The 12,487-nt window shown below is 30.0% G+C and overlaps 3 protein-coding genes across 3 annotated transcripts; all 3 read right to left on the bottom strand.

Moving 5' to 3' along the window:
* Positions 1-129: 129 nt before the first annotated feature.
* Positions 130-2,105, bottom strand: LOC113394313 (uncharacterized protein C18orf19 homolog A). The gene is made up of 3 exons (XM_026631579.2): positions 1,632-2,105; positions 463-608; positions 130-382 (listed from the first exon to the last, which is right to left on the bottom strand). Exons 1-3 carry the CDS (start codon positions 1,997-1,999, stop codon positions 144-146), a joined length of 753 nt encoding a protein of 250 aa, XP_026487364.1. The 5' UTR covers positions 2,000-2,105; the 3' UTR covers positions 130-143.
* Positions 2,106-3,795: 1,690 nt separating this feature from the next.
* LOC113394427 (uncharacterized) lies at positions 3,796-5,813 on the bottom strand. Its single transcript, XM_026631738.2, has one exon. It carries the CDS (start codon positions 5,764-5,766, stop codon positions 3,796-3,798), a length of 1,971 nt encoding a protein of 656 aa, XP_026487523.2. The 5' UTR covers positions 5,767-5,813.
* Positions 5,814-8,319: 2,506 nt separating this feature from the next.
* On the bottom strand, positions 8,320-10,945 carry LOC113394568 (uncharacterized). The gene is made up of 2 exons (XM_026631922.2): positions 10,714-10,945; positions 8,320-10,390 (listed from the first exon to the last, which is right to left on the bottom strand). Exon 2 carries the CDS (start codon positions 10,387-10,389, stop codon positions 8,401-8,403), a length of 1,989 nt encoding a protein of 662 aa, XP_026487707.2. The 5' UTR covers position 10,390; positions 10,714-10,945; the 3' UTR covers positions 8,320-8,400.
* Positions 10,946-12,487: the final 1,542 nt, after the last annotated feature.

The following is a 12,487-nucleotide window of genomic DNA, read 5'->3' on the forward strand; positions in this document are numbered from 1 at the left end:
ATAAATTTATAAAAAGTTTTTCTTAATTCCTTTCGTCAATTTGTATTGATCTAATATAATTTTAAAGGTCACTTATATACATAACAAACATAGTGTGGGGTTGAAGAAAAAAAACTGATTACAATAATTAATAATTTTCTTTTCTACATTTTCTTTACTTTATTTTTTATATTACGCATTTCTGTTTTATATCTTCGCATTTCATCCATTACATGTGTGCCCTTTTCTTTCAGTTGAGTTTGATAGTGTTGTTTACTTTCATTGAATTTGTCTTGAATATTATCTTTTTGCTCTTGAAAAATTACCTTCATGCGTTCCCTAGAAGGTACAGGTCTTATCCATCCAATGGCTGTCAGCCTGTTTATAGCATAGGTTGTTCCACCTATAACAATGGTTTTGTGAAAATTTAAAAACAACATAACATACAAAACAAGTCAAAAGTTAATAAATAAATGATTTTACCAACAGTGACAGCATATCTCAGAGGTGTCACCAACTTATACAGGGCCAGAGCCAGTGCAAAGTACCCTGCACTAGATTCCTTTAAAGGTGACAACAATTTTTCACTAATTCCAACTGTTTCTAACAAGCCTATAACATCTACACCACTAAAACAACAAAAAATATAATTAAAATAACACATTAAACACAAAAGTTTTTATATCATAAAGTCAGTCAAGAAAAAAGTGATTTTCAAGAATTTCTATATAAACTTGGTGATATTTTCGGATTAGCAAACAAAAGCACATTTTGGGGTATTATTTGTAAGACTTTATCCTGAAAAACATGACTGATGTCAATATAATTCAATTGATCCAAAGGACACAGGCATATAGCATATGATATTATATGTATTTTTTTTAATCATTGAAATTTATAATGACAGCTGTCCGAGCACTGGTTGTTTGCTTCTTGGATATCCTTAAAAATTGGGAAATAGGACGACATGATGACATCATATAAAACTTAGTTTACATTCGATAAACTGAATAGTTTTGTCAAGGTCACCTTGTTATATTAATATTAGAGTGGATATTTAAATATGTTTATAATATTCTAGAACTATTTTATTACTGCCAAGTTCACTAATGCATACATATAAACAATATTTATTGTACACACACCATTATAAATATGTGCATTAATACTTATTAATAAGGTGACCACCTGACCAATTCAGATAGAAATATTGCTCAATAGCTTTCCGAGACACAATAAGCTGTTAGACATTTTATGTGAGTTTAGGTAGACCATTGATATTTCAAGGAAATGTTTTATCTTAGGTGCTTAAGACATTTTGTGGAAAAAGCACAAAACCTAATATTTTTTATATATACTTATTATCAGTTTCTACCATATTATTATTTTTTAATAAATAAGCATAGATTTGTATTTCTTATTAGTTATTGTTAAACTGTAGTTGTATTGTTTTTGGTCATCAAAATATTTCAGTCCTTTGTAAAATGAGAATTAACAGTTTTATGGCATCAGCCACAATGTTTCAGATTCAGATTTTATTTTCCAATTGTGTTATAGTGTATATTAGTGGATATTAAGGCAAATTTATAATATTTGAGATAAAAAATGAATTTATAATGTCAAAACAGGAAAATAGCAAAATTAATACAGACCTTCTTACAAAGAAGTAAAAGCCACCAAACCAAATAACCGATGTTGTCATATGTACAGGCAACAGAACGTACCAATAATCTTTATACATTTGTTTAAATCTTTGTATAACACCAGGCTTTTTTTCTGAATCTTGTGGCGGATTATTTGTAGTTTTGGAACTTTGTGTTGTACATGATCGAAATGGTTTGTAAAGGGTGCTAAGTTCCCTTTCAATTAATAAAGCACTTCCTTTAATATTATTTTGACAACGTATTCCATTGCATAAGTATCTAATGGGATGATTTTTCTTAATATTCCATTTTACCGGTTTGGTTATATTTTGAAAATAAATATTATTTTTATATAAAACTCTAAATGATAGTGCCATACTGGAACAAAAATATTTTTGTAAGTAGCAAAATATCAAACAGTACACATTTTTATAAATATTACGCCTTTCTTTAACTTTTGCACAATCAAATGATGACTGAACTGATGTTAGATGACGTCTGGATTTTGTCTTCTTATTCTGACGTTTGTCAAGTTGACAGCTTGTAAAAATGTGATGTGCTGTGCAGTTCATGCAAAAACAACTGTTTACTTACTGTGACTTATTTTTACACAAAGGTAAAATGGAAGGTATTGTTATGACTTACTTTTACAAAAAGGTAATCCGCTTTCCAGGTGCCACACCAGATACCACCGCAAAATGTTGGATTATGTTGAGCGCCCGTGCTCTGTGATCTGATTCTCGTCTACCCTTTTCAATTGACAGAAAAATAAAAGGTGTTCATCGAAGTTTTTTCCGTAAAAATTGAGCAATTATACTTTTTATATTTTACCAGTTTTTATGAACTCCATAAAAAGTTGGCGGGAAGGGATTTCTTTTATATTTTTCAATTATCTATTATTACAAAAAAATAAACTAAAATCTAATAAAAATATAATAATAAATAACAGTTCAAATAATAATATATATACATATATAAAAAAATATCTCCTTTTAAACGAGAAGATTGATAATTTAATGATTTTGAAGTAAACAATAGATTCTTATAATAGATCGCCTTTATAATTTATCGGACAAAACTGCCGTTTTACTGACTTAGGGCAGTAAACGATCTTTAGTAACATTATTATTAAAATAACAAAAAAATAATTATAATGAATTAAACCTTTTAAAAGGAAACAGTTATATTGAGAAGAAAGCTTCGGACTCTCAAAGCTTAAGATCACTCAAGCTATACTACTATCGAATAAGAAAAATCGAGAATGCAATTATTCTTATCCGGACATTATTTTTTAAGATTACCGTTCTCTTAAAGTTTACTACCACTTGCTTACTTATTAGAATAAACAAGAAATAATTTCGATTGATTTGAAACTATTTTAATTACAAAATTAATTAATTAGAGACCTGATGGATTAACATTGGTTCCCTGGGAACGAGGACATACCCTAGTATAGGACGCTACATGCGTTGACACGTTGGCCCCGTCTCATATCCGAGCTGAAGCAAAAAAAAAGATCTAAATATTCGTGTCTTATATCAAATCACTTTTTTGTCACATTTGCTGTCGAAACACTTGGCCCTTGGAGTAATGGTGCAAAAAGCTTCATCACTGGTGACAAGAGGGCTGGTTCGTTTTTAGTCCAGAGAATCGGAATTGCGATTCAACGGGGAAATGCTGCTAGCATTCTTGCCACCATTCTACGCGGTCAAACTTTATACAGTAACTATTTTTAATTCATATTTGTATAAATATTTAAGCACTTAATGTTATCAATAAAAAAAAAAATACAAAATTAACTATATTATCTATTCGTATGTATATACTATTAACTTTTGAAATTACTTTTAAAAAGTTTTTACAGTTACGTATTTGTGTAGTAGTATTATTTTGTCACGCTCTGCGCAAAAATTACAGAGACTTCAAATCCATATTAACAGCTTAATGCATTAAAATAACATATTTTTTAAACAAACATTTTATTTACCGAATGTCGAATAAATAAAATATATAAATTATAGATTAAATATAATAATTAACATCTACACATTATTATGAAGCATAGCAGAAAAAAATTGTACTTTTAAACATTAGATATGCATTATGTAAAATATCACAGTGTCATTACGAAGTTAAATTACTAAATTACACATGGTGGTAGCTCTAGGCACGGTTATATACAGTAACAATAAAGTTTAAGTAAATAATCGTGTATACAGCGACTTTGGTTGCCATAAAGGTTAAATCGACTGACAGTTCCTATAACTGACCAATTATCATGACCGTCATGGCGAAGGGTACCTTCAAATAAACCATCGCCTGGCGTTGTTTTTATTACTACCATATATTCCCGCCACTCAATTTCATCATTTTCTGGTGAACTTATTTCCAATGCTGTTATTTCCAACAATTCCGCTAATTTTAAAAGTGCACACTGACTATAACTTTTTAATAGCTTGTTTAATTCTTGAACTAATTTTTCAGCAATATCCAAAGATTGTTTATTATTAGTGGCCAAGTGATGTCCTTTGTGGCAACTACACCAGTGGTCATCAATATGCGCTGCAGCACACGTTCGATTTACCGATATCGGTAAAAATAAACTAATACCCTTGCTTTCCAGATTTGATTGGTTTCTTCTAAGGTCAATCATTCTATCTTCTATTATTTCCAAGTTTAAAAGATCATGCAACGTGGCATGTAAATCGTATGGTGTAGTGAGACGACGGCTATTCACGTTTAGATTTTCAAAAGCATTTTTGTATCTTTTGCGAAAGTTAGGAGGTGTTAAAATATATACGAATGGCAAACGTTCCTCCAACCGGCCTTGATTGGTTGATCTTATCTCCCCCCACCTTATTCCATGGTCGCTGACTAAGAAGATTATTGTTTCGTCCAAGTAATTACTTGAGTCTAATTTTTTGAAAAAATCGGCATAGTCTTTGTCAATTAGCATAGGATAGTTTACGTAATCATGGCTAATCGTTACTTCCCAAAAGAAGCCAAAAAAATTATTTGCTGTTAGTGTCAAAGTAAGATTTTCTATATAATCCAATAACACGGTATAGAAATATTTCTCATTCATACATAAAAACGAATTAACATCTTTATTGACACCAACGTTATGTTCGGCTTCATTGATAAAGGTATGTATGTAGTAATCTGTAGGTGTTTTTATAAATCCGCCTTTTTCATAGTTGAAAGTGCCTAGACTTGAACTATCTTCTCCGAAAGCTGTGTAGTAACCAGCTTCTTTATACCATTCCCAAATGAAGGGACAGTTATCAAAAGTCGATTTTTTATTTGGAATGCATGTAGTTTTCAGTTCATTCTCCGATATGCCCATTAACATAGGTATTAAATTGGGAAATGTATTATCTCCAACTTTGTTGTATCCTAATAATTCTATAGCCCCTTTTTGGTTTAGGACTGATAAAGTTTCAGGCATTGTTCTGTGGAAATTAAGTCTTGACACTGCGTCAATGCCCATTACAATAACATTGTAAGCTGCTTTATTCCGTGAAAAATCATTAGATTCATTGGCAACTTCTTTTTTAAACGTAAATAAAAAGTATTGTTGGTATATTATTGTATAATAAACATAACAACTAACTCGTACAAATTCGTCGGTTGCTTTAATCATATCAGAAAAATATTTACACTCACTATACTTTACACGATTATCGATGTTTGACGAAGTAATATCATCAACTGATAAGGGACGAAAAAAAAACGTATAACAGCAATTCAAAGGTGTTCCGTTTCTAATATTGTAATATTCTTTATTATCATTTCTCACCCATATATGAGTTCTGTTATTGCCAAGTAAAGAAAGCTCGGCGCCCGGACAAGGCTTGAAGTCCTTCGGATATTTCGCAAATTGTTTAACTTCGTCACCAAATGGTTCTAGTGAGGGAATAACGCATCCCTTTGTTTTTATTGTGTAATCGTTTTCAGTGAAACTTCCATAACCTTTATCATGGCTCCAAGATGTTTTAATAAATTCACTTTTAATATCTGTGATATTTCTGATCGTCACGAATAGAAAAGTTGCCACGAAAATTGTGGCAAGCAGAAATAAACAACGCAAACGTATCGGGATGGAAGCGGTCTTGTAAACGGAGCCTCCCGAAAAGCGTCCCATACTGAAAATAAGCAAAGACTGTCGTTAGTTTTCAAATATGAACCAAATATGTTCCTACTACAAAACACTGTAATTTTTCACGCCTCAATATTGAATAAACTACTTAGACATGCATCATACAGACATTGTAATAATAAATACGTGTTTGTTTCAAGTTGACTTTAGTTGAAGGATTTGTATTGTTTTAGGATCTCTGACAGCAAGTTCATATGATGTATTTATTGAAATTTAGAATTTATAATTAAATATTTTATTATTTATCATTACTTACAAATTTTGAAGTATCATCATAAATTATGATCTACATGTGTTCTCTATTTAGACATAGTTACACTATTTAATTGTAGAAAACATTCGAAATTAACACTGGTTAAATAGCTAAGGTACGAAAAATAAAAAAATCAACTAATATTATTAGAAATAGTTTGATATAGGAAAGTTTCCTAGCGCCGGATTAATCATGACTATGACTAGGACTATCTAGGCAATGCACATTCAAACTATCATTCTGATATCGTAAATCTTAAAATTAGTTCAGTTTAAAGTAAGATGCTGTTCCAAGGCTTTGTAGACAATATAACATACTTTCTAGGAATAATATTCATTGTTACTGTTTGTCCAAATTCAGAGTGTGTCTAACTAAACTTTTAACCTAACACAAAAAAAATGTTTAATTAATAAGCTTTTCTTAATTTTAAGTTACTAATTTATATATTTTTTTAATGCCTAAAAAATTTTTTTGCTTAAGCTTAGTGCATGCTGTTGTCTCCTATAATTGAAGGAGCACACAACTTATAACCCTTATATTGTTTAGTTTTAAGAATATGTATTTAGTGTGTATCTTTTGTTGGAGACTCGTGAATTATATAAATAAATAAATAAATAAGATGACCTATTGGCTTATCTTGAGGAGTGCAGTGATAATCTTGAAAATCAATCAATATGTAAAACTGTTTCATAGAGTTCGTCATATTAATTTACATTAATTGTGCGCGGTAAGCGGTTAGGTAAGTACTATAAATAGTATCTACTCAATCTACCTAAAATAAAACAACTTTCATAATAAAGTGCTAAATTAAAACATATGTGATTTTATTTAGCGATTATTATAAACAAAAAGAACACAAATATTAAAATGTCACCTTCGTTCAATACAACATACGAGAATATAATATTGAAAAATGTGTTAGAAGGTCAAGATACTTTACGCTTAAATGTTCTTGCTTGAATCTTGCACCACTGTCCTTTAACGCTGTTTATCGTTATGAAAACTTTCGCCATCGATGTAATTTAAAGAAAACTGACATTATATAACGCATCATAAGAACTATTTAGAGAAATAGTATAAGAAATATATATATCGCGCGCGAATTTCCGTTCTTAAATAATTAGAATGATTTTATTAATAGGAAACTGAAGCGCCTAAGGACACGTTTGACACCAAGGGAGGCATTAGTGTGAATACAATGGCGGGCGGGATTATCAATTGCAAATCGGATATATGCATAAAAGGCTCACAAAGTTATGAGATAGCATACGAAAACAGAGAAGACCTCGGTTTTCCTGATAACATAAATAGCGACTTACAACCCCATTGAGTCCGTGTTTTAGAATACCTTCAAACGGGAAGTTAAGAAATCAAAAAATATTTAAAGAAACTCTTTTATTTTAACTTTTTATTGTTATAAAAAAATGATGTATAACAATATTTTCAAGTTAGATTTTTCATTGTCAATTATAATAGTGTTAACAGTCTACGTGTAATAAGTGAGTAATAAGAGTTAATTTGTAACAATAAAAGTAAGGCCCATTTTATTACAATTTGTACAAAATGTAATTCCAAAGAAGCGTCATAACATAATCACTGAATATTTAAAAAATATATAAAAATCTTTAATTAGCTCGAGAGCGTAGGTTTTATGTTTTGATCCTTATGTACAAGTTGTAATAGAATGATTTAAACTTACCTATTACAATATTATTGTGATATGTCCGCTACCCTACACAACCATTTTAGACATTATCTCTAAATTAGTTATTACATTATATAAGTCTATACATATAACTATTTACTAAATTTAACCTACAAAGTCGTTGAAGCTATTGTCGTTAACAGTAAAATGACTACAAAATTAACCGTCTATATTTATGTGCTAAGTTATAGCTTTAAATATTATATGGTTACTACAGTTAGAAATCTCGTGTTTAATAAATATTATTAATATTTTCTTGATATAAAAATAATAATATGTGAACATATTTTTAATAATGTATACATGCATTAAATTAAATACAATTAAATATGGTATACAAATATAATAATTTACATGATACGAAGTGAGATACCGTGAAAGATACATTAATTGTTACTTGTACTTATTTTTGTTCAAAAAATCATTTGGCGTATAACAACACCAATTTGATGTGGGTATTCTAACTCAAAATAACAACATTTTTTTTCTCTAAAAATTACATTGCACTTAAAAAATATTTCATTTCAAAAAAATAATATATACATATAGGCCAAATTGTTTTGAGCACGCCATGTTTATGTTTGAATACGCCATTATCATATCACAGATTTTTTTACTAATATTATTTTGCTAAAAATATTTCAATTCTTCAAGTGTAGAGTTAATGACAATAACAATATAATTTGAGTTGGTAATGGTGTATGCAATGACCCTGATCACCGTACACGTTGAGGCGGCTCACAGTGCCTGCCAAAGACCACTCGCGGGAATCGCGCCGGAGGGTCGCTTCGAAAACACCATCGCCAGGGGCTGTGCGCACTACAATTAAAAATTCACGCCATCCTACTTCCTTTTCATTCGGCGTGCCAGCAATCATTTCAGTGACTTCAACTACCTCTACTAGTGAGAGGTGAGCACACTGTGAGTAGCCTCGTAGCAGCATGTTTAAATGAGACATTAAATTTCCAGCTGCTTCGTATGCTTCGATGCTATTGATTGATATTTTTTGTCCTTTATGACATGTGCACCAATGATCATCTATTCCCGCTGTTTTACACGTTCGATTTTTTGGAACAGGTAAAAACAAACTGATGCTTTTGTCATGGGCATAGGACGTTGTACTTCTTAATTTAATATTTTCATTTTTTAGTGCTTCAACATCAATCAGATCAACTAACGTAGCATAAACATCAAAGGGAGTAGTGAGACGGTGACTATTCATTTTCATATTTTCATATGCCAGTGAAAAGTTTATTCGAAAGGAATTAGGCAGAAGTATATGTATGAGTGGCAAGCGCTCTTCTAATCTACCTTGCTTAGTAAATCTTATGTCACCCCACCTAATGCCATGGTCGCTTAGTAATATTAAAATTGTGTCTTCCAAATATTGAGCATTGTCGAGTTTTCTTAAAAATGATTCGTAATTGTCATCCATCGCCATAGGATAATTTAAATAGTCATGACTCATTGTTACTTCCCAGAAGAAACCAAATAGCTTGGAAGACTTTAGAGTTAATGTTAAATTCTCAATATAATCTAAAAGAACTTTGTAAAAGTATTTATTACCCATACATATGAATGAATTAAAATCTCTGTTGTTGCCGGTGTAGCGCTCGGCTTCGTGCATAAATGTATGCAAGTAGTAGTCTGTCGGGGTTCTACTAAATCCAAATTTCTCAAAATTGAAGGTTCCTAAGTTGGCAGTGTCTTCACCAAGAGCAGTATAGTAACCAGCGTCCTTAAACCAATCCCAGATAAAAGGACAATTATCAAATGTAGCTCTTGTATTAGGCCAGCAAGTTTTCTTTAAATCTGTATCCTTCATCCCAAGAAGTATCGGTGTCAGATTAGGAAATGTATTATCACCAACTTTATTGTACCCAAAAAGCTCTATGGCACCTTTCTTTTTTAAATAAGCTAATGTTTTAGGCATTGTTCTGTAAAAGTTTAATCTTGAAATAGCATCAATACCCATAATTACGACATTAAACGATGTTTGATTCATTTGCATTTCTGAAAATTCGTCCTTAAATGACACGAACGGTTTCTTGGGTGCGAAAAGAAAAAACTGCTCATAAATTATGCTTTCTTTAAAATTACAGGTGACTCTAACAAACTCATTCATAACTTCTATATGATTTGAAAATTCAATACATGCTTCATATTTTACTCTATCATCTACGTCCATAGAATAAATATCAACGATTGCTAAGGGTCTATAAAATGATTTATAACAGCAGGTAATATTAGGGGTGCTAAGCGGCACATCGTAATACTTGATGTTTTCCCTATTTATCCATATATGTGTTTCGTTGTTATCAAGTAACGAAATATTTGATTGATGGCATGGTTTTATATTCCTAGGGTATTCGATAAATTTTTTGATGTCTTCAGCAAATGGATTCAACCCGGGAATAGTGCAGCCATCTGTTTTTATTGTGAAAATGTCATCGGAGTGAATTAAATCATATCTGTGTCTTTTCCACGAAGAACTAATTAATTGGTTGTTAATAAACGATATATCAATTCCACTATTGATTAAAATAAATAGGAAGCTGCCACAAAATATTGTGACAAGTAAGAATACATAACGAAGTCGGAGTGTTATAAAATGTGATTTTCCCACGACGGCTCTCATTGGTAACGCCATTCTGAAAATGTTCAAGACAATTATTTGATTTTTTGTTTCTTATTACAACTTGAAAATTATTGAATTCATCCTTATAAAATTTTATTTCCCATAAAAGTAGATAAAAATAATTAAAATTTAAGTGTTTAATGTTAAAGTTAAATAAATAATTATTAAAGTTCATTATTAATAATTTAAACTGATCAATGTACAAGTCTATGTACATTATAAGTATTACACCTGCACAATAAAATAAAAATCTAGGTAGTTCTTATTTATTTTATTAAACTTTTATTTCTACGACTAGTCAGAGTGCAGAATATATAAAGTGCAACTTAAACTTACCTAAATATAATGACATTTCTTAGCTCAAAATGCACAATTTATATAATAACAGCTTTGTTTTAGAAGCCACAGATTTGCACTGTTATCCATAATAAATTTTTGTTTAAAACTTGACTTTTATGCGCGGAATTTGTTTAAATGTGTAATAAAATGTCTGAAGAACATATTTTTTTATTTATTACTGTATAGCTTACGATTACGTGACGAGCACTGAGCGAACTGGGAGGGTTGACACCGGAGGCTGCACGGAGCATGCGCGTTATATTTTAACGTGTATTATCAAAGTGGGAAGACATTATGCCAAATAAAATCTACCTTGATATGTATCTTCAAAATACCTAAATAAATAATACAAACGATATAACAAAAATGTATTTATATCAATCTCACAACTTTAAAAAAATATGTAATCCGTATTGAAATTGACTTTAATTAGTTAACTACAGCTATTAAAAACACTCAAGTAAATTTTCATTGAAAGGCCGCATTAATGAGTTCGTCTGTTCGTTCAATGAATCCGTGAATATCTTAAATAGGATACGTATATAATCACAATATTTTATTTTTAAGATATTATATACCTATTTGTATTTAATAAAAATGACAAAATTGGGATAAAAAAAGATGTCCCATGTTATTGGAGAAAAATGGGAAATAGTTTATTATAAGCTATCATTTTATGGTTTATGTACCTTAGGTATGTTAATATTTTTTTGTAGTCATATTTATATAATGGTGCAAATATTTTACTTATAGAAATAGTAGCAGATGTTCTTAATCGCTTCACGCAATAACAAAATCAGTGTCTGAATTCTAGCGTGTTCGCGATAAAATTAAATCTTTAATTATGATTTTAAAGAAAGTTTTCTTTTTACATTAAATCAATAGAACAAACTTAAATTTTTCGTCGAAAGAGATCGTTGACCGATGTGATGTGATATAGGTATATTTTTATTATTTCAATTATTAATGCAATTCGTCATCGTCGTCTTGTTGTGTATTCTGTGCTATAAACTTTAGTTATTGGGAATTTATAATGCTCAATATTTTATGCGTATAATTGCCATGATTCACATTATATATCGATTATTTTGTAATCATTTACAAATATTAATTAATAAATGAGGAAAAATTTTGTTTTAAATGGCAAACTGAAAATGTTACTAATCCAATATACAAAAAACTTATACCAGAAGATGCATCGCACCATTTGGAAGAAGATTTGAGTTTATAATATAATATAAGTAGCAAGAGTGAATTACATGTTCTTATGAGAGAAAATATAACATAAATTTACGTTACTGTATTTGTGTAGTCAAAATCCACGCGAATGCTGTTTATAAAAAAAACTATCCATAATTCATTATATAACATCTATTGTAATAAATTAAACATGTTGGCACCGATTGATAAATGATATATATGTATATTACATGTAAATGTTATCTTGTTATAGTTTACATAAACTCATATCATTAAAAAAAATAATTTTAGGAAACCTATATACTATAATATTATTTGTGATATAAAAAAAAGAAGTTTTTTTTTTACAGTTTGCACGTGTGTAGATTTGTCACTGACCTGTGTTTCAATACGATTCAATATCAGCGTGGAGTAAAAGGGGTGTTGTAAAGAACCGAGCCAAAACTCTTTGTGTATTGCCCATTTGTTATCAAACACCAATTGTTTGGTTTGTTAATTGATTCTATCGGTCTTTTCATTTCATAAACCATGTCCACACTGGGAAAGATTGAAAAATTATTTTTTTAATTTG

The sequence above is a fragment of the Vanessa tameamea genome, chromosome 4 (genome assembly GCF_037043105.1).
Source record: "Vanessa tameamea isolate UH-Manoa-2023 chromosome 4, ilVanTame1 primary haplotype, whole genome shotgun sequence".
In the NCBI taxonomy this organism is placed as follows: Eukaryota; Metazoa; Arthropoda; class Insecta; order Lepidoptera; family Nymphalidae; genus Vanessa; species Vanessa tameamea.